Source organism: Monodelphis domestica, chromosome 3 (assembly GCF_027887165.1).
Source record: "Monodelphis domestica isolate mMonDom1 chromosome 3, mMonDom1.pri, whole genome shotgun sequence".
NCBI classification, from domain to species: domain Eukaryota; kingdom Metazoa; phylum Chordata; class Mammalia; order Didelphimorphia; family Didelphidae; genus Monodelphis; species Monodelphis domestica.
The window spans coordinates 290,328,311-290,351,758 of NC_077229.1; the positions used below are offsets into that span (position 1 = coordinate 290,328,311).

A 23,448-nucleotide genomic window follows, 5' to 3' on the forward strand; every position below is an offset into this window, starting at 1 on the left:
CTCTACTCCTCACTTGCCTAAGTTTTGCATGGCTGTTGCAGCATCTGGGGTTGCCTGATCCAGCTAGACACTGTGATTTATGGGCACCTAAGAATTAATCTAGCTCTTGGTCTGGATAGGATGGTCCAGGGAATTGAAGATGGGGAAGGGCTCAGCAGTACCAACACTACCACTTTGCTATGTAATGTAGAAATGAAAGTGATTCTGAAATAAGTCTTGAACCAGAGCTCAGGGCTAAGTCAAGTTTCCTATGCTGACAACTCCAAATTACAAAAGCAGAAGAGGGAACAACAACTAAAAGAAGCAAAAGGATGGAACCTTCAGGAATATGACAGAATAAGTCCAAATCCTACCTGTCATCTCAAAGAAGCAAGAAAACTGCTAAATAAAGAAATAGTAAGAAACAAGGAAGAGATAAATAAGGACTCTTCACAGAAAGGACATAATAGAAAAACATAGCTAAGAGACTAAGGAAAATGAACAAGAAAGCAAAAGTAAATGAAGTCAATATAGTGAAAAAAATTCTGCAAAGTAAAGGATATCACCTTGAAAATTATTTAAAATGTTTTGAAGACTACCAGAAAGAGCAATGACTAAACTGTTATATATCTTCTAGAAAGATTTGTAAGGGCATTTAAAAAGTGAAATAAGGATGGACCAGGACAGAATATATTGTTCATTAAGAAGAAATTAATGACATTTAAAAGAATATAAAATTTAAAGCAAAGGCTATACAAATTTATCAAAGCATAAAAATCTTTTAAAAAGAGAATAAAAGATTTGGAAATCAAAAATTAGAATAAAAAGAGGAATTAAAATATATAAAAATTGGATGCATGTGTGAAACATCTATTGGGGAACTGAAAATAAGATGTGAAGAAATATTACAAAAATAAACAAGTTTAAATACAATGCTTTAGGAAATCATGGAGACAACTATTTAGAACTATTGGGAACAAAACAAAAACAAAAGGAAAAGTAAAGATGAATAATTTCCATAAAATATATTCAGTTCAGCAGACCAAACAATGACAAATAACAAAGATAACAGGCAATGAAGAGAAATCCAAGACAAATAAATGCAAAATGTTCAACTCTTAATAAACATTGAATCTAAAATTGAAATATGACACCCCAAAACCAAATATTGACTTGTAGTTGAGAATAATGTAGGTTTTGGAGCTGAGATCAATCATCAATAAAGAAAAAATAAACTTTCAGGAACAGGAATACATTTTGGTCAATGAACTAGCACTAGCATGTAAGTGTTTACTTTATGCAAGGAAGTATACAGCAAAGAAAAACACTATAAATCAAAATAATAAATATTAATGCAGCATTTTCAAATAAAATTATAGAAAATATAATATAATAATTGATCTAAAGTGGGAAGCCTGTAATGACTAAACATGCTATATTATACATATGTATGTATGTATCTGTATGTACATGTACAATATATACAAAATTGATTCAAGGGAGCTCTGGGAAAAGAATAAACTAGCAGCTAGGTGCAGGGTTTATAAAAGACAACATGAAGAAGATGATAATTAAGCTGAGTTATTAGGTCAACTAGAAATTCTAAGAGTCAGAGATGAGGAGAGAATACATTCCAGGCAATCACCAGGGCAAAGTAACAGAGTTAGAAAATGGAACTCCATGAAGAACAGGAAGTAGACCAGGATAACTGAATTATAACATTTGAGAAGAACAGTAAAGTGTAGGAAGCCTGAGAAGGTGGAAGGGGTCAAGTTGTAAAGAGATTTAAATGTTAAGCAGAGGAGTTTGCATTTGATTTATGAAGCAAGAGATAGTAAGAGGAGTTTGCTGAATAGGGAAAGCACATAATCAGGGAGAGTATTGAGGTAGGTAGATTTTTTAAAAGAGAGACACATCATAGTCTAGATAAAAGATGATAAGGACCTGAATTATGGTAGTAGCTATGTGACTGGAGGAAGGAACATATGAAAGATATGTTATAAAGAGAGAAATAAAGGATTTAGTTGTGGGGAATGAGGTTCAAGTCTATGTAACTGGAAGGATGGTGGCACTTTAGACCACCCTTATTAGTATGGAGATATTTTTAAAAGATGCAACATTGGAGGAAAGCTAATATGTTCTCATTGGAATGTGTTGGGTTTGATATACTTACTGTATATCCTTTTTGAAATAGGTAATAGGTGATTTATAACATAGAACTAGAGCTCATGTGAGAGCCTAAGACTGGAATGAAGATATTGGAATAATCTACATAAAGGTGATAACTGAACCAATGAAAACTAATTATAGGGTAGGGGAAGAAGGAAGACAGATAGACATATATGGATATATGAATGTCACATGGATAATGAATCAGCAAATGAAACTAAGAAGAAACTATTAAATGTTTTCTGATAAAGGATAAGGATGAGGTTAGAATATTAACTGCAAAATGGTATTAAGCTAGAATATTTAAAAGCATTCTTTCAAAAGATATTAGAAGTAATTAAGGCATTGATTTTACATGTAAATTAAGTAATTTTTAATAAATAGTTGCAAGTTAGTATAAAACAAAGTAAAAACACTAGATCAAATAATGACTACTAATACAAAATTTTATAGCAAAAGATTATAATAATTTATTGAATTTTTTATTTATTGAGACTATTAGGTATATACCAAGCATACAATGATAATTCAATGTTTGGAAAATAATTAAACATACAGAAAACAAAAATCATGTTATTATGTCAGCATGCATAGAAAAATCATTTATCAAAATATAGCACTTATTAAAAAAAAAGATAAGAAAAATAGTCATGAAGGGGCATTCTATTCCTTCCATTAGGCTGAGAATTTCTTGAGAGCAGGGACTGTTTTTTTCCCCTTCCTCTGTAACCCAGTTATAGCATCACCTTGGCATAGATGCTTGTTGAATTTACTTAATTTCAGCACAATCAAGTAATAAAGAAGACCAAGAATCAGTATTATTTACAAGGGAAAAAATGGAAAGATTCCTAATAAGTTCTAGAATAAAGCAGTGAATTCCCTTCAGCTTATAATTATTAGATAATGGACTAAAATGATATAGATGTATTAGATTAATCATTTAAGACAGAAAGGATGTAAAATTATTCCTAATTACAATTGAAATGATGGTTTACTTAGAAAATTCCCCCTCAAAAGCAAATAAACTAATCAAGAAAGTCAATGGTTTCAGCAAAGTAGCAAGACACAAAATAAATACACAAAAGTAATCAACATTACTGTTTGGTAATAACAAAACCCAGGAGGAAATAAGAGAGAAATTTTATTTTCTATACCTACAAAAATGATAAAATACATGGAAGTTAACCTATCAAGGCAGGTAAATACAACTATAAAATATAATTTATAGAAATAAAGGAAGATAAATAAATGGAATCCATGGGTCACTATTTGGTTATGCCAATATAACAAAATGATTATCTAATACAAATTAACATCTAAAGTTATTACTATATCAGTTAAATGTCCTAAGGATAAAGACTACTTAAAATAATAATAAAAGCTATTTGGAGGAAAAATGGTCAAAGATTTAACAGAAAATGGTGACAAGTACAAGTGAAGGAGAGGAACTAATATTATTATATCTCAAACCATATTATAAAGTAGTCATAATCTATTTAATTTTTTTTAAGTAGACAAATGGTTTGAACAAGATAAGTAAAACTTTTGCCCTGCAAAACACAAACTAATGAAATAGAAACTTATAATTTTTCAAGAACGACTGAGTAAACTATAAAATATCTGGGCAAGAAATAGTTTTAGAACATTTTCTTATAACATATGCCACCATATGTTCAAAATAGATAACCAATGTAAATATTGTTTTAAACCCACACTTTCCATCTTAAAATCAATACTGTGTATTGGTTCCAATGCACAAGAGTATTAAGTGCTGCACAATAAGGGCTAAGTAACTTGCCAGACATCACATAGTTAGGAAATATGAACTGAATCCACATTTGAACCAAGAACCTCCAGTTTCCAGGAATGGCTCTCTGTCCACTGAGTCACCTAGCTGTTCCTGAACCAATGTAAATCTAAAAAGAGCATATCATAGGAAAATAGAAAAGAAATAGAAGGAAAGAAAATAGGAAAACAGAAGGGAGTGTTTGCACAAGAACAAGACTTTTTATAAGAAAATAGGTTTGTGATTACTAAGAGCAAAACTAATTATTACAGTTGGATGAAACTAAAATCTTTTTGTTGAAACAAAATTAGTACAGGTAGAATAAAAAAAGAATCCAGGAACTGCAGAAGGATCTTTATATTAAGCATCTCCAGTAGAAGTTTCATATGCATAACATGAAGAGAATTGATAAATTAATTAGACTGAGCCATTATCCGATGATAGTATGACAAAAACTACAAACAGAAAGTTTTCACAAGAAGAAATGGGAGCTTTATGAAAAGAGTATCCAATCATTAATAAGAGAAATATGCATTTTGTCTAAAACTGAGATTTTATTCCATAACCAATCAAATTGGCAAAGATAATAAAAAATGAAAATAGTTTATGGGAGGGAGCCTGTGGGAAGTTAGGTTTACAATATTGGAGGAGTTGTAAATTAGTCCAACCATTCAGGAAAATTCAAATTTATGTGAGAAAGTTGGTATATTGTTCTTATCTTTTGACCCAGCAATTCTGCTTATTATATAATTCTAAGGGAGCTCAATGATAGAACAAAAGGACTTACATATAACAAATAGTCAAACTCTTATTTTGTAGTAACAGAAACAAACAAATCAGTCAACCCTAGAAACAAAATAAATGAGATCAGGGAATGGTTGGCTATATATTGAAATGAACAATGCTCTCAGTTCGGGATTACTTAAGTTAGGAAAATACTTTCTTCTGTCAATTGTAGCCATTTAATAAGACAGTTTTGCTTCTTTTTCTTGCTACTTACTATGTTATTTTTTTTTTCATTACTAAAAGGAAAGATACAGTTAAAGACTGGGCAATTGGGAAATGATTATACTACTAAAATGCATTAACAAAACACAAAATATAATATTATAAAAGTATACAATTCCCTAGGAGAAAGCCCCAAGAGATCAGGAGGCCGGGCCTTTTAGCACTCTCACAACAAAGGAAAAAATAAATGGGATCAAAATATGGGAACATTAATGTTTTTTTTTTAATTTTGACCTCTTCTCTCCCTCTCACAACTAGTACAGAAGTGTGTCTGAACAACTAGTGTGTAGTGGGAATTCAATCAAAGCCACCTCTGCTCAAAGCCCCGATAAGTAATATTACAACTACAAATATTTATGATTTCTACATTTTTTAAATTATGAAATTTTCCTTCTATTCTGATTATAGATTTATTATGATGTATTTTAAATAAGTACTTCATGTGCACATGCACACATACACACATATACACACACATGTTTGTTTTTTTTTCCCTGACCCTGACAGCTGTTAATGTTTTGTTAAAAACTTCATAAGGTCAATAACTGTTTTCAATGCAGTTTTTTTTAAGAAAACAAACTCTGTGTTTATAATTCTAGAAAACAATTCTACCCCCTAAAATTGTTAACATTATTTACATTTTACAAACAAAATTTTGAAACTCACAAATATATTTTTCAATTTTCTGCCCTCAGTTTTTAAAGGCAGGTCTCATTTAATCTGGCTTTTAGTAAATCACCCTTTTATATATTTTTAAACTGTAGTTGTATTTATGATAAACACTACAATATAGTTGCAAAACTCCAGGGTGGAAGGCATGTTATAGACAGATTTGAATTCTCATCAATGCCCATGGATGATGGCTATCATTTATCTTTACATTTTTGTACACAAAATTCGTGTCTACATTCTCACTTGGGATATTTCAGAGAAGATGTACTTACCATCCTGGAAACCTTACCCCTGGTCGAAGTTGAATGGCTAATAGTGCTTCATTTATCCATCATCTCTCACCCTAGTTCCATGTTACAGTCTCCCTACCTCTCCACTTTCCAGATATCTCTTTAACTACTTTCTCCACTTAGTCCATTGTTGAAAGTATTCTACAGCCTACTTCTACATACTATGTGTCTGTCCATATCCCTTTTGGGCACCTGCAAGTTTGATTGGAGATAGGAGGGGAATCTGTGGTGTTCTAAGTGTTGCAACCTCTCTTCTGTCATGGATATATCTTAGTAGGACAGCCTCGTGTAGCTATTTTCAGTCATATTTGACTCTTAATGACCCCATTTGGAGTTTTCTTGGCAAAGATACTGGAATGGTTTTGAATTTAATTCTTCAACTCATTTTATAGATGAGGAAACTGAGACCAACAGAGTAAAGTGACTTTTCCAGGATCACGTAGCTAGTGTCTGATGCCTGATTTGAACTCAGTTCTAATTTCTAGAACTTTTGTTCCAGTCTTCCTTCCCCCACCTCAGTCTCAGTAGTTTATAAGTAATCAGTGTAGAGTAGCACTAGCAGGAAAATTGCAATGGGTAACCTAGGAGTCACTTACAAACCATCTCAAAGCTCAAAGGCACACAATTTGCAATTTGTACTGAACAAAAATTATATCCTTTTAATTTGTGAAAAATCAGGAGGAAGCATTTAGGCTTTGCTGTCAGGAATTTGGGGTTCTATGATATATAAATCTCAGGCAAATTTCAGATAACCAAAGTAAGACCAGAGAACACTAAATGGCACTGGTAACTCTGAGATGATGTAGATGTCTTTAAAGTTTCACCAAGTACTTTGAGATGATTTATGTAAGTTAATGAGCTAACCCTAAAGTGTCACAGAAGAGTTATTCTTCTCCAAACATTCCCTAAACAACCCTAAAAAAGGAGATCTCAAACTCCTACTACCCTGAACACTTCCATCTCTTCAGGGTCCATTTCATTTATGTACTCCCAATTCTAATTGCAGTTACAAAAGGGATTCATCCCCTCCCCATCCTCTTCTTCACACTACCTGCCTTCTTCACCACCCTACCCCCATCCTCATGCTGTCTACCTCTATGCCCCATTTTGCCTTTTGTCTCAGTACTTTCTGGGCGATTTTCTTCTATATCCTTTATGCCTTATTAAAATGCAATTGCCATCTCACTTCTAGCTGCCATCACAGTCTCTCCTGATTAGTACCCAAAGAACGAGGCATGCCTGCCCCATTTCATAATTTCATAAATCTATTATCAATGAATGTATATAGAAAATAATTAGATAATTGAAAGATTAAATGTCTTTAAAATGATCAATTAAGAGATAATTAGGGGATTAACTTTTTCTCAGAAAGATTCTTATTCTCTCTAGAAAATGGATGTCATGGATCCATTGAAAAATTACTTTGTTACGAAGCAAAGGGATTTAGAAAAATAAAATCAAAATAATTCCAAGGTACTCAAGGTGATACTTCAAGAGAAAACTACAAGTTCTGTATAAATATTGGTTCACACGTTTAAAACATTCTTAGTACTGGCCATATTTTCTTTGATTCTTTATATTTTTAAAGAGTTATATGTTCAAAGAAACAGCTCAGAAGACCAAAGGATTCTATACAAGTTATAAATGTTCATTGAAACTTGATAAGTCTTCTTGGAATGAAGACAGGATCTCTCCAATATTTTCCCCCAAATCTGACTTTAGTAAACCATAAAAGAATATACCTTTCCCAGGACAAATTATACTTCACATTCTTCTGCTGAATTTTTTTCAAGTCAGCATTGATTTGTCAGATATATCAGTTGCATCCCAGCAGCCAAAGCCAGGCAATTTCTTTCAAGGAAACAATTCTATAGCAAAAGGGTAACTGACTTGTTCACTACTCACCAAAGCTATATACTGGCATTATTGAATGATGTATATAAAACCAAATAGAGATAGAAAGTAATATCTTAAACCTTTTGCCAGCTTATCTGGGTTTGATGTCCATTCCAATAAACCATTCTATTAACCCAGAGCTATATATTCTAGTATTTTAGACAAGATATACAAGACTTTTTATTTCTTAACCAGCAAAACATCTTTCTTTGTATGTTCCTTGCTAACTGCCCTGTCTGTTCCAATAAATTTCCTACTATAAGGCTGTTAAAAATATGACAATATTAAAGCCACCAGAACCATGCATGATGCCTACATAAGAATCTCCTTTCTATACCTCTTGCAATTATGGGCAATAATGACCTTCAGACAACTCTGTAAAGAAGGGGAAAGGGCCTTTTTTGAGCCCCTGTGCTTTTTTAATTAGGGGTTTCTGAGTCTTCATCACAAGCATGAAACACAAATAGTATCTAAGAAAACTAACAAGAATTCTGTAGCTTATGTTTTGTAGGAAGAATGAAATACAAATACTTTAGACCCCCTTTTTTGCTGCAAGCAATTTTTAGTTCCTGCAATTACTTGTAGGTGCAAAACTATACAGGCAATAATTCCCTTTATAGTTAGATAATTTCAGGAAAAATCAACTAATTATGGGTAAAATTAGCCACTTTAAATCCACTCGGAAGCCTCTACAAGTAGATTTTATCCACAATTAGTCAAAAAAGAAGAAAAATTACTTGCATGTAGAATTTTTCACATATGAAATTGGTAATTTTAAAAAGTAGTAGAAATAACAAAGTATTTGGCCCGATATCATTTTGATATGCTAAAATCTCAAGTGAGACAAGAGAAGATGATGCAAGTGACACAAATGTTGTTGACATTCCAGCTTCATGAACTCAGTGTCTCCCTCAGCAAGAGAAGCAGAGTGATATTCCTCATATAGTCAGTCTTTTAAGGGCCTTCACATCTAATAGACTTCAAGAATAGAAAATAACTCTTCATTTTCCCATTAAAATGGAAAATAGCATGACAAAAACAAGAATTCCAGCAAAATATTCATTTTTATACAAAACACTAAGTGCATTAGATAGCTATTACACTTTGAATTCTTCATTGTAAACTATGATTTGAAAGCAAAAGCAATCAAATTTTTCTTGATTAAAGTCTTAGCCCATCACAATGATTTTTGTTTTTCTAAAATAAAGACAATCTTAGAAATCATCATGAATTACATTGTATTCCTGGGGGACGAAAACAAACACAACCAGACTGCATTTAGCAAGATTATAAATTATGGCCAGGGAACACAGGCAGGACTGCTTTATGGGGACAAAAATATGCAAAGTTGCAATTGATTACTATGCAACAAACAAATTAAATATATGGTTCAAACTAGAAATATTTTAATCCAAAAATATTAATTGAATAGAAAAAGTTGCCTAGGAATTAGATTCCATAGAAATACATAAATAAATGACATTGGGTGAAAAAAGAATGTGGCCTAGATTCATATTCATTGTACTTTTATTATAAATGAGTGTTCTTACCATCTTGCTGACCAGGAACAGTCTGAGGACTCTGCATTCTTTCTTCAAGGTTAGAACTAAGGTCAGAGTTCACAGCTGACATGCGTGTGGAATCGCTCATATCAAACTCATCACTTTCTATAGAACTTTCATCCTACAAAATGAAAATATCATGGCATGAAACAAACCTCCCATAGTTCAGTTACTTCAAATAATATCCCCACTCTATAGATAAGATTAATTCAATAAATACTAAACACAAAGAATTATTCTGTATGCTTAATAGAAAAAGACTGAAAAAAATCTCAAGCATCTTACAAAATAAGAGAAAGGAGAAAAAGAGATCTGACAAGATCAAAAATATGATGCAACCAACCAAACTATCAGTCAATTAATCTATCAGTATTTATCCAAGGTAGAATGTAAGAAGGACAAATAAGAACAGGTAAAATAGTATAAGAAATTTGATGTGATGATTTTTAGATTAGATAATCCAGAAAGGCTTCTTGGAGAGAGAATAGAACCATGGGGAATTCACTAAGTGGAAATATGAAGAAAATGCAATCCTGACAATGATTGGGAGTGGATGGAGGAAAACTGCACATAAATGAGGGAGAGCATACAAAAATTATGAAACTATTTTGTGGGTACATAGATTATGACAAAAAAGAGTAATCTGAAGTATCAAATGCTAAAAAGTTATTTTTAGGAGCAGGTGGGTGGCTCAGTAGATAGTGAACCAAGCCTGGAGATAAAAGTCCTAGGTTCAAATGTGACCTCAGATGCTTCCTGCCTATGTGACTCTGGGCAAGTCACTTAACCCCTGTGGCCTAGTCCTTATCATTCTTCCACCTTGGAACCAGTATATATTATTGATTCTAAGATGGGAGGTAAGGGTTTTTTAAAAATATAAAATGAACAGAACATAGGAACTGACTTGATATGGGGATAAAGTATATAGAAGAGGCAAATATGAGTTCGATTTTGATTATGAGTGATTATTTCTCTATCAAGAGGAATAAAAACATTACAAAGAAGAACACTTTGGAATATGGTAGGTTTTAAATAGTCATTCAGCAATGAAACAATTCAACTAATTTTATTCAGGCAGAACTATTCAACAAACATTTGGAAATATAGATTTAGTGTTCAGAAGAGAGACAAAGAGTGGATCTATAGATGTAGGAGTTTGCATAAAGATTCCCACATGGTATATGGAAAAGCACTGAATTTAGAATCAGAGGACATGAATTTGAATGCCAATCCTGATACTTACTACTTCTGTGACTCCTGTGAGGCAACTTGGAGAAGAATATAGACTACTGATATTGGAATCAGGCAGAAATAAGTTCAGATCCAGCATTAGACACTTACTAGCTATTTGATTTGGGGCACTTAACCTCTGCTTACCTTGGCTTCCTCATCTGTAAAAAAGGTACTTAATGATAACACCTACCTCCCACAGTTATTGTGAAAATAAAATGATATGCTATTTGTAATGTATTTTGAAACTCTTAAAGTTCTATATAATGTTAGTCATTACTTGATTTTATAGTCCTCAGTTTCCTCATCTGTCAAATGAGGAAAGATCTTTAAGATTTCTTCCATTTTAAAACCTATAAAGCCATACAATTTGAAGAAATCACCAATGAAGAGAATTACAGAGAGAAGAAGTTATAAGAGAGCCTCAAGGAGTGTCATACTTAAAGAGGAGGAAAAGAAAAAAGAGGAAAAGAAGAAAGAGGATGTGGAGGAGGAGGAAGAGGAGCAAAAAGAAGCAAAAAAGGAGAGAAAATTCTCTGAAATCAAATGAGAACAGAAAAAGAAGCTGATGAAGATAAAAAGAAATGGAGCCAAGAGCAAAAGGAGAAAGGTTTGCCTTCTTAAAGAATTAAAACACATAATCATTTTAGAAAAAGCGCAAAGGTTAAGATAAAGATGGGTTTTTTAAACTCTAGATAGACAAGAGCCATAAGGCAAAGCTGATAAATTCAATCCAATTTCAGTAATCAATATTTAAAAACTAGGAGCCAAATGCTATCAGTTCAGAAGAAGAGAATTGTGAGCTCAAGGAGAGAGATCCAGAATAATCACTTCCTAATTTTTACAGAGAACCAATTAGAGATGCATAGGATTGCTGTATCCTTTGTGATTTTCAAGATAGGATGGCATACCTTTGTAACGGACCTAATTAATCAGCAAGATTTTGTGACTTCCTCCAACATTGCTCCATTTCACAGGAATAGAAGAAAAGAATGTTGGAGAATAAGATCTGGGGATTAGCAAAAAATAAAAAAGAGAAAGCTTAATGGAACATCTTTTTTATAAGCAGGTGTTTCCTATCTAGCATGAATGGTAAAAAGGATTTTTCAAGACCAATGAATTCCCAATCAGTATAATTACATATAAAAAAAAATTTTAAGGAAAGCAACTTGGAATAGCAGATAGAGAATAGGCTTAAGTTAGGAAAACATGGATTTAAGTCCTAACTCTGATATATACTGGTTATATGACCTTAGACAAGTCATTTAATCTCTCAGTATCCCAGGCAACACTGTAAACTGCAGGAAAAATGTTAATTTTTATTGGTAGAGGAAGTTCTTCCCCAGGAACTCCCTAACTCAGTGAAATCATAGGTCAGGTCAAAATGGAAACAAAATTTTGTAACTACAATCTTGGTTTAAGAGGGAGAAAAGGCTTTGGAAAACATCAGTGTACAAAAAAGGTCAACATTATTTATAAGAAAAAGCATCCCAAAGGAAGTAAAGCTTAAGATAAAGTTTAAGGAGAAAAGTTTATGCTTTAGTAGACAAAAGAGTGGAGCCTTTTCATGCATTATGGATGACTTAGGTAAGAACTCAGGGAAAGGAGAAAGATATAATGAGCTACCCTTAGCCATTAGACAAGGTATAAACCAGAGTGGAAGAGGAGATATAGAATGGATCTAGGACTAAATCTTAAAGGCCTGGGTTAGCAGGTTGTATTTATGCCAGATGGGAAACTATTCTGTAGTAAATTACAGAACTCTCCTAGTTATGTATTAAAATTTAAATGAAGGGCTATCCTGAGATTTTTCTTTTAAATTCTTAATGTAAGTCATAGTAGATGCTTAATAAATGTTAGTGGAAGAGAATGTTATTCTACAAAGTCTACTCTGATACCCACTCATGGCATGGTTGGTGTGGGGATGACCCAGTTTTTGAGGTTATGCCAACAGAGTGTAAGAGTGGAAGAGTTTTATAAAGCCAGTTAGGCCAGACTATCCAAGCTAAGTTTGGAAAGGTTCATCACCAGAAAACCAGCTACTACTTACTGGTATTTTATTTTTTCTATCAAAAATACTGATGCCAGCTCCTAAGGAATAGAGAAACTATAGTAGATATCCATGGAAAATTACAGCAATGAAGTCACAGTTCTTTTGAAGAATTAGGAGCTACTAAGAGTTTCTTTCAACCTAGAAGTCTGTCATATGAATCCACAAATTTGGGTATTGAAATTGCAGACATAATTTGTAAAATGTGATGAAGTAGAGCTGGGGATCTAAGATTATACCTATGGGAAAAAAGAGGTGGAAATGAAGGACGGGTTGTGAAAAGGTAAAGAATATTTTTAGATAAAGCAAGCAGAGAATCTGCCTTGGTGAATTTAAGATTCAAGGTGATGGACAGTTTAATAAAATAAACAGATCAAGGAAAAGAACACAAAGGACAGAACATTCAGGATTTGAGAGTGAAGAATATGAGTAGTAATACACATAGCCTTGTGCAGGTCAAAAAGATATACATGGTTGGAAAGAAGTTAGAGAGCTCTCTCTCTCTCTCTCTCTTTCTCTCTACCCATCCATTCATCCATCCATCTATCTATCTATTTATCTATCTATCTATCTATCTATCTATCTAGCTAGCTAGCTAGCTAGCTAGCTATCTAGCTATCCATCCATCCATCCATCCATCTATCTATCTATTTATCTATCTATCTATCTAGCTAGCTAGCTATCTATCTAGCTATCCATCCATCCATCTATCTATCTATCTATCTATCTATCTATCTATCTATCTATCTATCTATCTATCTGTCTGCATATAGATAAGTAGATATGGAAAATGAAATCCTAAAGGCAGATTTAGGAAGACATAGCTATTTCAGCCAGAAGGCGAAAGAAGTTTCATTGAGACTCAAACAAACAAACAAAAAAAAATTCTTGCTCCTTGAGAGAAGAAAAGTAAGGGGCAACTAAAATTAACAGATTGTCCATGCACTGGGACAAAAGAAGTAGATAGGCTAGCATGATAACTATAACCCCCATGAAGAGCGTCTAGAATAATTTCTAGGATTCAAAGGGGTTGTTACAATACAGAGCAATGGTTTAATACATTAAACCTCTGACATATGACATGATTCAGTTAAATAAAATAGTACTTGTGATATATTATTTTATCTATGGATAGTCTATAACTCTAAATCGATCTGTACTCTCTAATGCATCAAGCATTGAAAGACAGTCATTAAAACATATGGAAGATGACTTCATCAATAATTATTACTTTGGAGTGTCAGTAAAGACAATAAATGAAAAACTCTAGAATGTTACCTGATCTATAGGTAAATGTCCACTCAAAATGTAACATGAAGATAACTAAAAGTACTATAAACATATCTAGACTGACATACACACTAAATACTTGTGGTTCTTTTTTCTACAGAAAAAATTAAATTGAACTGATGATCAAAACTTTGGCTTATAGGTTAAATAAACAGTGCGCTATATGCAAGGTCTTGGTAACAAAACTCTTTTCACAAAACCAATTCTTTAAAAAAACTAAATATGTTAATATAGTACTTTAAGGTAGGTTTCTCAGTATTATACACCCCACTTTATAGAATAGGACATTGAGATTAAGAGAGGTTAAATAACAAGATTGTAGAATCATAGATTTAAAGATAAAAGAGACTTTAGAGGCTATCTAATATAGCTCCCTGATTTTATAAATGAGAAAACTGAAGATCCAAGAGGTTAATCACTTTGTCCATGTCTACTAAGTATTGCAACCAGCATACAAATCCATATTTCTTAACTCCAACCCCTATGATCATTTCTGTACACTATAATGTCTCACTATAAACAAGCAGACAAAAAACCTCAACAGAAAATTGAAATTAACCTTGAGATAAACTAACCTGAATTTCATTTTTTAAAACCCTTACCTTCAGTCTTAGTAGAGTGGTAAGAGTTAGGCAATGGGGGTTAAGTAATTTGCCCAGGGTCACACAACTGGAAAATATCTGAGGCCAAATTTGAACCCAGGATCTCCCATTTCTAGACCTGGCTCTCAATCCACAGAGTCACCTAGCTGCCACCACTCAACCTGTACTTCTACTGTATCTACATATGACATATATGATAGATTTCTCATGAAACCTTAGAAAGAATACTACTAAAAGTCAGTCAGTAGTTCCTGAAACTGTGTACAAAGTCAAAGTGGTGAAGAATGAAAATGGAAGCAACAGTACATCCTATGGGCATGGTTTATGGTGGTACTAAAAGTTAGGTGCTATAGGAGAAATGGAACCACTAGGGAAAATTGCTAAACTGATAATACTTTCTAAAGTTTTTTGTAAAACAAAAAAAAATTCTCACTTATTCATCATCTCAAGCAACATAAAAGCTGCAAATTTATTATAAATATTTCCCACTATGATCATTCATGATGACTATTCATCTTTAAAAATAATCTCATAACTTTTAGATCCACTGGTAAACCAAAGAAATTTGTGTGACTCACTTTCTTCCAATATTTGTATTATTATAATGGTCTGGAACCAAACATCTCTGAGGTATGCCTATAAGTGTAATATAATCTTTAAAATAGCATTTACCAGTAGAAAAAATTCAATGGGTCAAATGTTTTCCAGCTCTATTTGACAAAAAAAGTAGCTTGTAATTATTGGGCAGCTGGGTGGCACAAGAAAAAGAGTACTAAGCCTTGAGGCAAGAAAGTTCATTTTCCTGAATTCAAATCTGGTCTCACACACTTACTACTTGTGTTACCCTGGGCAAGTCATTTACCCTTTTTTGCCTCAGTTCTTCAATTGTAAAGTGAACTTGAAGAGGAAATGGCAAACTACTCTAGCATCTTTGCCAAGGAAACCCCCAAAGAGTCATGAAGAGTCAAATGTGACTGGAAATGGCTGAATAACAAGAAACTTGTAATTAAATATTGACATGTGTATGTTTACACAAGTTATATTTTCTCATACCTTTGGCTATGTGACCCTAACCATCATTTAAGCATTGAATATCACCCCACTCTAACAGTACAGATTGCAAAACAGTTTGCTAATCTGCTTTGATAGATTATCTCACCAATCATGCTCTATATAGATAAGATAACTAATCTACCCACCAATCCCCAAATTGGCTGACTCTTCATATGAAAATTCAGTAAAGATGTTTCTAGACACCCAAAGACACACACATACATACATATCCAATTACATGGTTAACACTTAACCATATATTTAATTGAATTTTTATAAGGGGACAACTACATAGAATCCACACTGTCCATCAACTACACTGCAGAATGGGCAAATGACTAGAGAACACAGGCAAAGAAACTCAACTTGCTTGTCTAATTGGATTTTTCTCTCAATGCAATTTTGTTGACTTTTACTGTACTCACTGAATCCTATTTGTCTTTTTATACAACTAAAGAAAGAGGAAAAGTCATCAATTCCATTCAAATTCTAGGCAAAGACCTGCATACATTTTGCATCTTTTTCAAGAAAACTACTATTCAATGATGATTCTATTATTTATTTTTACACAGCAAATCATTTCAGTCTTCTGAATGGCAATTATTCTTCAACCAGGTTGATGCTTTGGATTGTGGTTTTCTTTAAGATAAAATTCCAATACAATGAAGAAATTTCATCACTTAGAAATCCAACCATATTTTTTTTGCAATTAAAACAACCAGAAGTCTAACTATGTAGTGACAAGAATGGATTTATTTTTGCTTTTAACATGCTGTTGACTTTGAGTAGCCAGAAGGACCCAGCATGTGGTGGTAGCTCCACTGGCACTATGTTGATCCCTAATTTTTTGGCAGAGAAACAACTGCATCACTACTTGAGATTGCTACAAATAATTTGACAGTTTCCATTCACTTTAAGAAATAATTGAAATCCATTATTTAAAATTGTTTAATGAATCAAAATTTTTTGCCCATTTTAGTCATGGGAACTTTTTCCTAGCTCTCTTTAATGAACCTTACTCAATGTTTAGCTTGCCATTTATTTCATAGTTTATAAGGAACTATTTGGTAAAATGCAATTAAAGTACTAGAGAAAAATGAAAAAAATTATGTATTTTTCACATATAAGTAGTCATTTCACAGTAACTATCTGTCAAACAAATTTGCAAGGACATTCTTAAAATGGAGCTCACTCAAGAAGAGAGAAAAGTTTTATTTAGGGCTTATATGTATATATATGATATATGTACATTTATGTTAAAATATATACGTAGATGTATAATAAACAAAGTGTGCATGCATATATAATTTTTTAATTCTACTAAGAATCCATTAATTAGTTAACTTGAATTAAAATGAATGTTATAAAAAGTACAGACTTTTAAAATTTTGAGCTTTTTATAAGTAATTATGTTAGACAAAAAGAAGTGATGTATGTAGAGAACCAGTCTTGGAACCTAGAAGACTAGGGTTAGTTCCCAATTCTGACACTCATTGGCCATCTAATCTTATGCAAGTCACTTAACCTCTGAGAATCTTAGGAAACTCTCTGTGAGTGTAAATTAAAGGAAAAATGCAAACCTGCAATAAAAGAATGAGTTTCTTCAACTTGGATTTACCATACCAATGGAATCACAGGTCTAGTTCCTGAAATTTTCTTTATTGATAATGGTTTTGTTTTTTAATTCACTCCTTTTGAATTATGAAAATTTTATTTACCTCATAACTTTAAGCCCCAAGAAAACACACTATGATAAAAAGAGCAATGGATTTTGAATTAGATGATCTAAATTCAGATCCCAACTGCCATTTACTACCTGCAAAAAGTTAGGTAAAAACCTCTGTCTAAGCCTTGTTTCTTCATTTATAAACATGAATAGTATCTAAGGTCCTTTGGGGTAAGCAATGTTCTGTGGTTCTCTCTGAATCACTAGCTCTTAGAATTGTTCCTAGAGGATAATATACATATAATACATATTTTCTGAATGAATAAGTGAATGAAAGGGTTGAACTAAATGTAATGTAGTAAAGTGGCATTTAAAAAGGGTTCTTAAGTCCAGGCATTCTGCTGTCTAATAACATGGGTTTAAGTCCTGCGTTTCATACCATTTGGGTGATCTTGAGCAAGTCACTTCACATCCTTGGACCTCAGTTTATTTATCTATAAAGTGAGGCAGTTGAACTAGGGGACATCTGAGGTCTCTTGCAGATAGAGATAGATGAAACTATCATATCTTTGATGCTATCATGCCAAGTCTCCAAAATCCCTGCTAGCTTGAAATCTTTGATGTGATTGAAGGATCTTCAACATTTCTCAGCACTTGGAAATAATTCTGAACTAGATAATGTTTATTCCTTTACTGCCACATGCAGGCTTTAAAACACTAGGACTAACTCTGAAGGAAGAAAAAAACAATTTGCAATTGCATGAATTATCTGGGGGTCTCTACTTCAATTCAGAAAGTTAAACATTTGCTTAGTGAACAGGTTATACATTGCTTACATAGCCGGAATTCAGAATCATCCATGAACTGGCCCTGCTTAAATTAATCAACTTTATCCCCCATCTTTCCCCAAACAATTCCTCCTCTTTAGTTATCCCAGCATTCAACTCTCTTTCCTGCCCAAGGACCCAGACTTGCATTGCTCATTTCTACTTCCATATCGGTATTTGGCTTGTTCTCCTTACATCAAATGTAATAACCCTTCCTATCTGTTAACATGAGCCATCATCTTTCATGATTCATCTCAGGTACCAATTTGTCAACCACAACTTTCCCTACCTTTTCTAGTTCACGTTGACTTCTCTCTATTCTGAACCCTTATAGATAGCATGTCTACAGTTTCAAGAGATGACTTCACTTATAGTAAGCTTTGAGGTTTGCAAAATGCTTTGCATATGCTATCTCATTTGATCTTCATGACAACCCTGTGTGGGCAGGACGATTATTAGCACCACATCACAGATGAGGAAATTGAGGCACAGAGGGATTAAGTGATTTTTGCCAGAGCCACAACACTAACAAGAGTCAGAGATAAGATTGGAAAGCGCATCTTCCTGATTCTATGCCCAGCAATCTAGCCACTAAACCACCTTGCTGCTATATTTATTAATCCGTGAACTTTCAGCAAACATTTGCCATGTGCCAGGTCCTGTCCAAAGAAGTAAAGATAGAGACAAAAGGAAACACTCTCTGCCCTCAATGAAATTACATGACAACAGGAAAGACAAAGCACACATGCATCCACATATGTATATATGTATGTTTACACACCCATACAAACACAGGCACACACACACAGATGGACACCCAGAGACATATCTTAACCAGAAACAACTTCTCTTCTCTTCCTTCCATATTCTTACAGCAATTTCTCCCTGTGCCATCTGATCAATACTTAGCATATATTTACTGGTATGAATTATTTGTCTTCCTTTTCTTTGATACTGTTAGCTTTGTCCTGTGATACAGATTAAACCCAATCTGTGCCTTTCTAATGTATAAGACTCTTGACTATTTTACCCTGTAAACTCTCCTCCACACTGAGCCCATTGAGAATGTTTTTGTCTTTCTTCTATATAAATTGAATTTGTGGATCTTATGAGCTGTCTATCTATAGCTTATCCCTCACTCTCACTCTGTGACCATCATGCTTCTTTATTCAGTGATGAAGCTATTATATACTTAGTGTTGCTGCTTTAGCTCAAATCTTCTCAGCAATATGTGGCAGCCTACTCTCTGCTGGAACATTAAGGATGTTAAAAAGATAGAAGTCGATTATACAAACATATTCATAGCTGCGCTCTTTGTGGTGGCAAAAAATTGGAAAATGAGGGGATGCTCTTCAATTGGGGAATGGCTGAACAGATTGTGGTATACGTTGGTGATGGAATACTATTGTGCTCAAAGGAATAATGAACTAGAGGAATTCCATGGGAACTGGAATGACCTCCAGGAATTGATACAGAGTGAAAGGAGCAGAACCAGGAGAACGTTGTACACAGAGACTGATACAGTGTGGTACAATTGAATGTAATGGACTTCTCCATTAGTGGCAATGAAATGATCTAGGACATTTCTGAGGGACTTATGAGAAAGAGCACTATCCACATTCAGATAAAGAACTGTGGGAGTAGAAATGCAGAAGAAAAACAGCCACTTGGTGACATGGGTTGATGGAAATATGACTGGGAATGTAGACTCTAAAGGATCACTTTAGTGCAAATATCAATAATATGGAAATAGGTCTTGATCAATGACACAAGTGAAACCTAACGGAATTGCGCATCGGCTATAGGGCTGTGGGGGGGTGATGTAGGGGAGGAAGGGGAGGGAAAGAACATGAATCATGTAACCATGGAAAAATATTCTAAATTAATTAATTGAATAAAAAGGTTCAGTTAATAAAAAAAAAAGATAGAAGTTGACCCTGGGTTAGTTATTTAACTACTTAGCATCTGTGGCTATTATCTAAGCCTGGGAGTTATAGGGTGCTTATAAATTTGCATTTGTAGGAGGTTTTTCACTGGGAGTTCCATACATTAGTGAAATAATAAGTCCAGGGAAGAGGGGGAGAGAGGACTAACAGGAGGGAAAGGAGAGGAGGGAGAAGAGAAGGGATCAGAAGAGAGGAGAGAAGTGAGAAAAATAAAGAGAAATAGCCCTGTATTTCAGGGAGAGGCTTGAGGATTAAAGCACTGCAGTTTTCCAAAATCAATCAAGCACAGTTACTTCCTTCTATTTAATTGTGAACAAAGTTTATTGTCAATCTGCAGTGGCTATCTGAAATACAATGTAAATAGTGAAGGGACAGCTCTATGAGTTGCTTGTCCCATTATATATCAAAGTCTAGAGAATAATCATTCTTTACCTAATTGATTTTTCTTATGTGGATAGTACACCAAATTCTAAATGTTTACAATTCTCATTTAAGAGACTCTGAAATGTTCTGGAGGCTACCAACAGCACTATTATATGTGTGTGTGTATATGTATTAGAGTGCATATATTTGCTACATAGTATATATTATAGATCACATACACATACTATATATTATTAGACAATTATTAACACTAGAAGATCTCACCATCTACAGGGAATCATGTACATTCTGTTGTACGTCTTACATGATCAAAGTGAATATCTTTAGTGATTTCACTTCTTTGTGTTTTTCGTGTAAGTTGATATTATAAGCAAATACCTTGCTATGTCTCTCAAAGAATATTCTAGAATTTTCACATATATACATGACCATGTCAAATTTTTTTAAACTGTTATTAAACTGAGCACAGTAGGGTATTATTACGTTCTTTTCACTTTTCAGGCAGTTTTGCAAACACAATCATGTCCATTAATGAATCCTTTCAACAAAATCCCACCTCTCCTTTTTTACACCTTCGCCAAGGATGCCCTTGATATATGGGTAGATTATTCTTAGAATGATTTTATCGAGAGACAGCTAAGGGGTTCTGAGGCCAGAGAGCCAGGTCTGGATTCATATCTGGCCTCAGACACTTCCTAGCTGTGTGACTCTGGGCAAGTCACTTAATAGTCCCCATTACCTAGCCCTTACCACTCCTCTGCCTTGGAACTGACACGTAGTATAGATTCTAAGACAGAAGGTAAGGGTTCTTTTTTAAAAAGATTTTAAGGAGATGAGAAAGTAGGCATTTTTATGGGTTGGTAGCTATAATGATGTTTTCTGAACTAAGGTCCTATAATTTTTATCATCCTGAATATATTTTAAATTCCTGGAGGTCAAAGATCATGGCTGAAACTAGTATCAGAAAATGACAGAATCTCAAAATTGGAAGGAAAGAGATCAAACTAAATAGAAAATACCTATAAAGAACTTAGCATAGTGCCTGGCAAGTAGTAGATGCTTAATAAATGCTTATTCCCTTTTACCTTTCTGCTTGTTGTTATTCTAGAATCAGAGAACCTGTATTCACACTGTGGCTCTTGTTCTTACTACTGTAAGACTTTGGGCAAGTTAACCCCTGTTGGCTTCAGTTTCCTTATCTATAAAATTAGGGAATTAGACAGGACAATCCATAAAGTCCCATCAAGTTCTAAATCTACAACCCTAAAATTAAATGATTGAAAGATGGTTGATTCTACTTTCAGACATCTTTAATCATTAAAAAATGTTTCTCAATATCAAGTTAAAACATGCTTTTCAGAAACATCTAACCCACTATTATCTCTTCTCACATCCTTTCAAATACTAGATGGTAGCCATTATGTTTCCCTTAACTCTTCTCTTTTCAAAAGCAAACATCCTTCGGTTACTTCTATATAATCACATAGTTTTCAGTACCTTCTCTATCTTTATCCCAAATAGAATACATGAGATGTAGTCTGACCAGGGCAGAATACAGCAAGACTATAACTTCATTAATTCAAAATAAAAGATTTTATTAATGTACTTTATTTTTTTAATCCTTACCTTCTGTCTCAGAATCAATACTGTCTTGGTTCTAAGGCAGAAGAACAGTGAGGGCTAGGCAACAGTGGTTAAGTGACTTATCACACAGCTAGGAAGTATCTGAGATCAGATCTGAATCCAGGACCTCTCAATCCACCAAGTCACTTAGTTACCCTGTTAATGCACTTCTAAGACTGAATTATATTCCAAGTCAGGTGACATTGCTGGCTCACATTAAGTCTCCATTTCTACTCTTCTCAGCTATTCATGCCAGTCCTTCTAAAACTATCTTATATTTATTTTGGAAATATTCTATATGTTCTTAGATACTATGTGTTTAATCCCTTGTGAGGCTGCATGTTCCTTGAGGACCAACAATATTTCATTTCTTTCTTTTCTCATTTTTCCAGTTCCTAGCATTATTCCAAATCCATAAAGGAATACATTCTTAATAAAACAGAGTTATTTGATGATGAATGGAGAGAGAGAAGATTTTACCACACAATTACTTCATCGTGCCATTTCTATCATTTACTAGTTAAATTCTTTTTAATTGTTGTTTTTAAACTCAATGTATTTATATTTATTGATATTAAACTTCATCTTACTAGATGATATCCCTTGGAGTTTTTTGGATGTAGACTCTTTTATCAAGCTATTAATAACTGTTAGCTATCAAGCTGTTATAAGCTATTCCCATCAATTTCATGTCACCTATAAATTTAATAAGCATAGGATCCCAGACTTATTCTATGATATTAATGAAATTACAGAACAAAACAGAACTATGCCCTGTGGCACTATTCAGTAGGAACCTTTCTACAATTTGACATTCAAGCCTTAGTCATCATTTGTGTGTCAGGAGGATCAAGTACATTGAACCACACTGTAAGCCAGGGAAGAGAAGATGGAGAGGATCCCAAATATGGGGAACAGCTAGTGAAATGACAGGATTTAACCATAATTGGAGTTGAGGGGTGAGAACAAGTAAGGAGTCAAGGATGACATCTTAAATTCCAAGCCTGGCTGACTGGGAAGATGATGGAAACTTTGATAGTAATGAAAAAAAATTAGAAGAGGGAGGATTTGGGGGGGATGAGTTAAGTTTGGGTTGTGTGTTTTATGGTGGTCTTTTATGCCTTTGATGGTTTTAAGATTTCTAGGGGACATCCAGTGCAACTGGCTAAAAGGCAGCTAGAAATGGAAGGATGGAGGTTAGAGGAGAGGCTATGGATAGACAAGTAGATGTTATGGCCATCTGTATATAAAAACTAAATGAAACCATGAGAACTAATAAGATCACCAAAAATAAAAATAGTACAAAAAGAGGAAAAAGAAGAGAGGGACAGTACAGAGTCCTGGGGACTTTTACTATTAGTAAGCATGATGTGGATGAAGATCCAACAAAGGTAGGGGAACCAGAAGATAGCAGG

At 33.7% G+C, this 23,448-nt stretch overlaps 1 protein-coding gene across 5 annotated transcripts in view; it reads right to left on the minus strand.

The window, feature by feature from the left end:
* NOL4 (nucleolar protein 4) overlaps positions 1-23,448 on the minus strand; it is a 438,053-nt gene that overhangs the window by 285,330 nt on the left and 129,275 nt on the right. For all 5 annotated transcript variants that reach the window (XM_056823865.1, XM_001380265.5, XM_016431542.2 and 2 more), the window contains exon 5: positions 9,351-9,483. In XM_056823865.1, the coding sequence (XP_056679843.1) occupies positions 9,351-9,483 (133 nt within the window). The remainder of the gene's footprint in view (positions 1-9,350; positions 9,484-23,448) is intronic.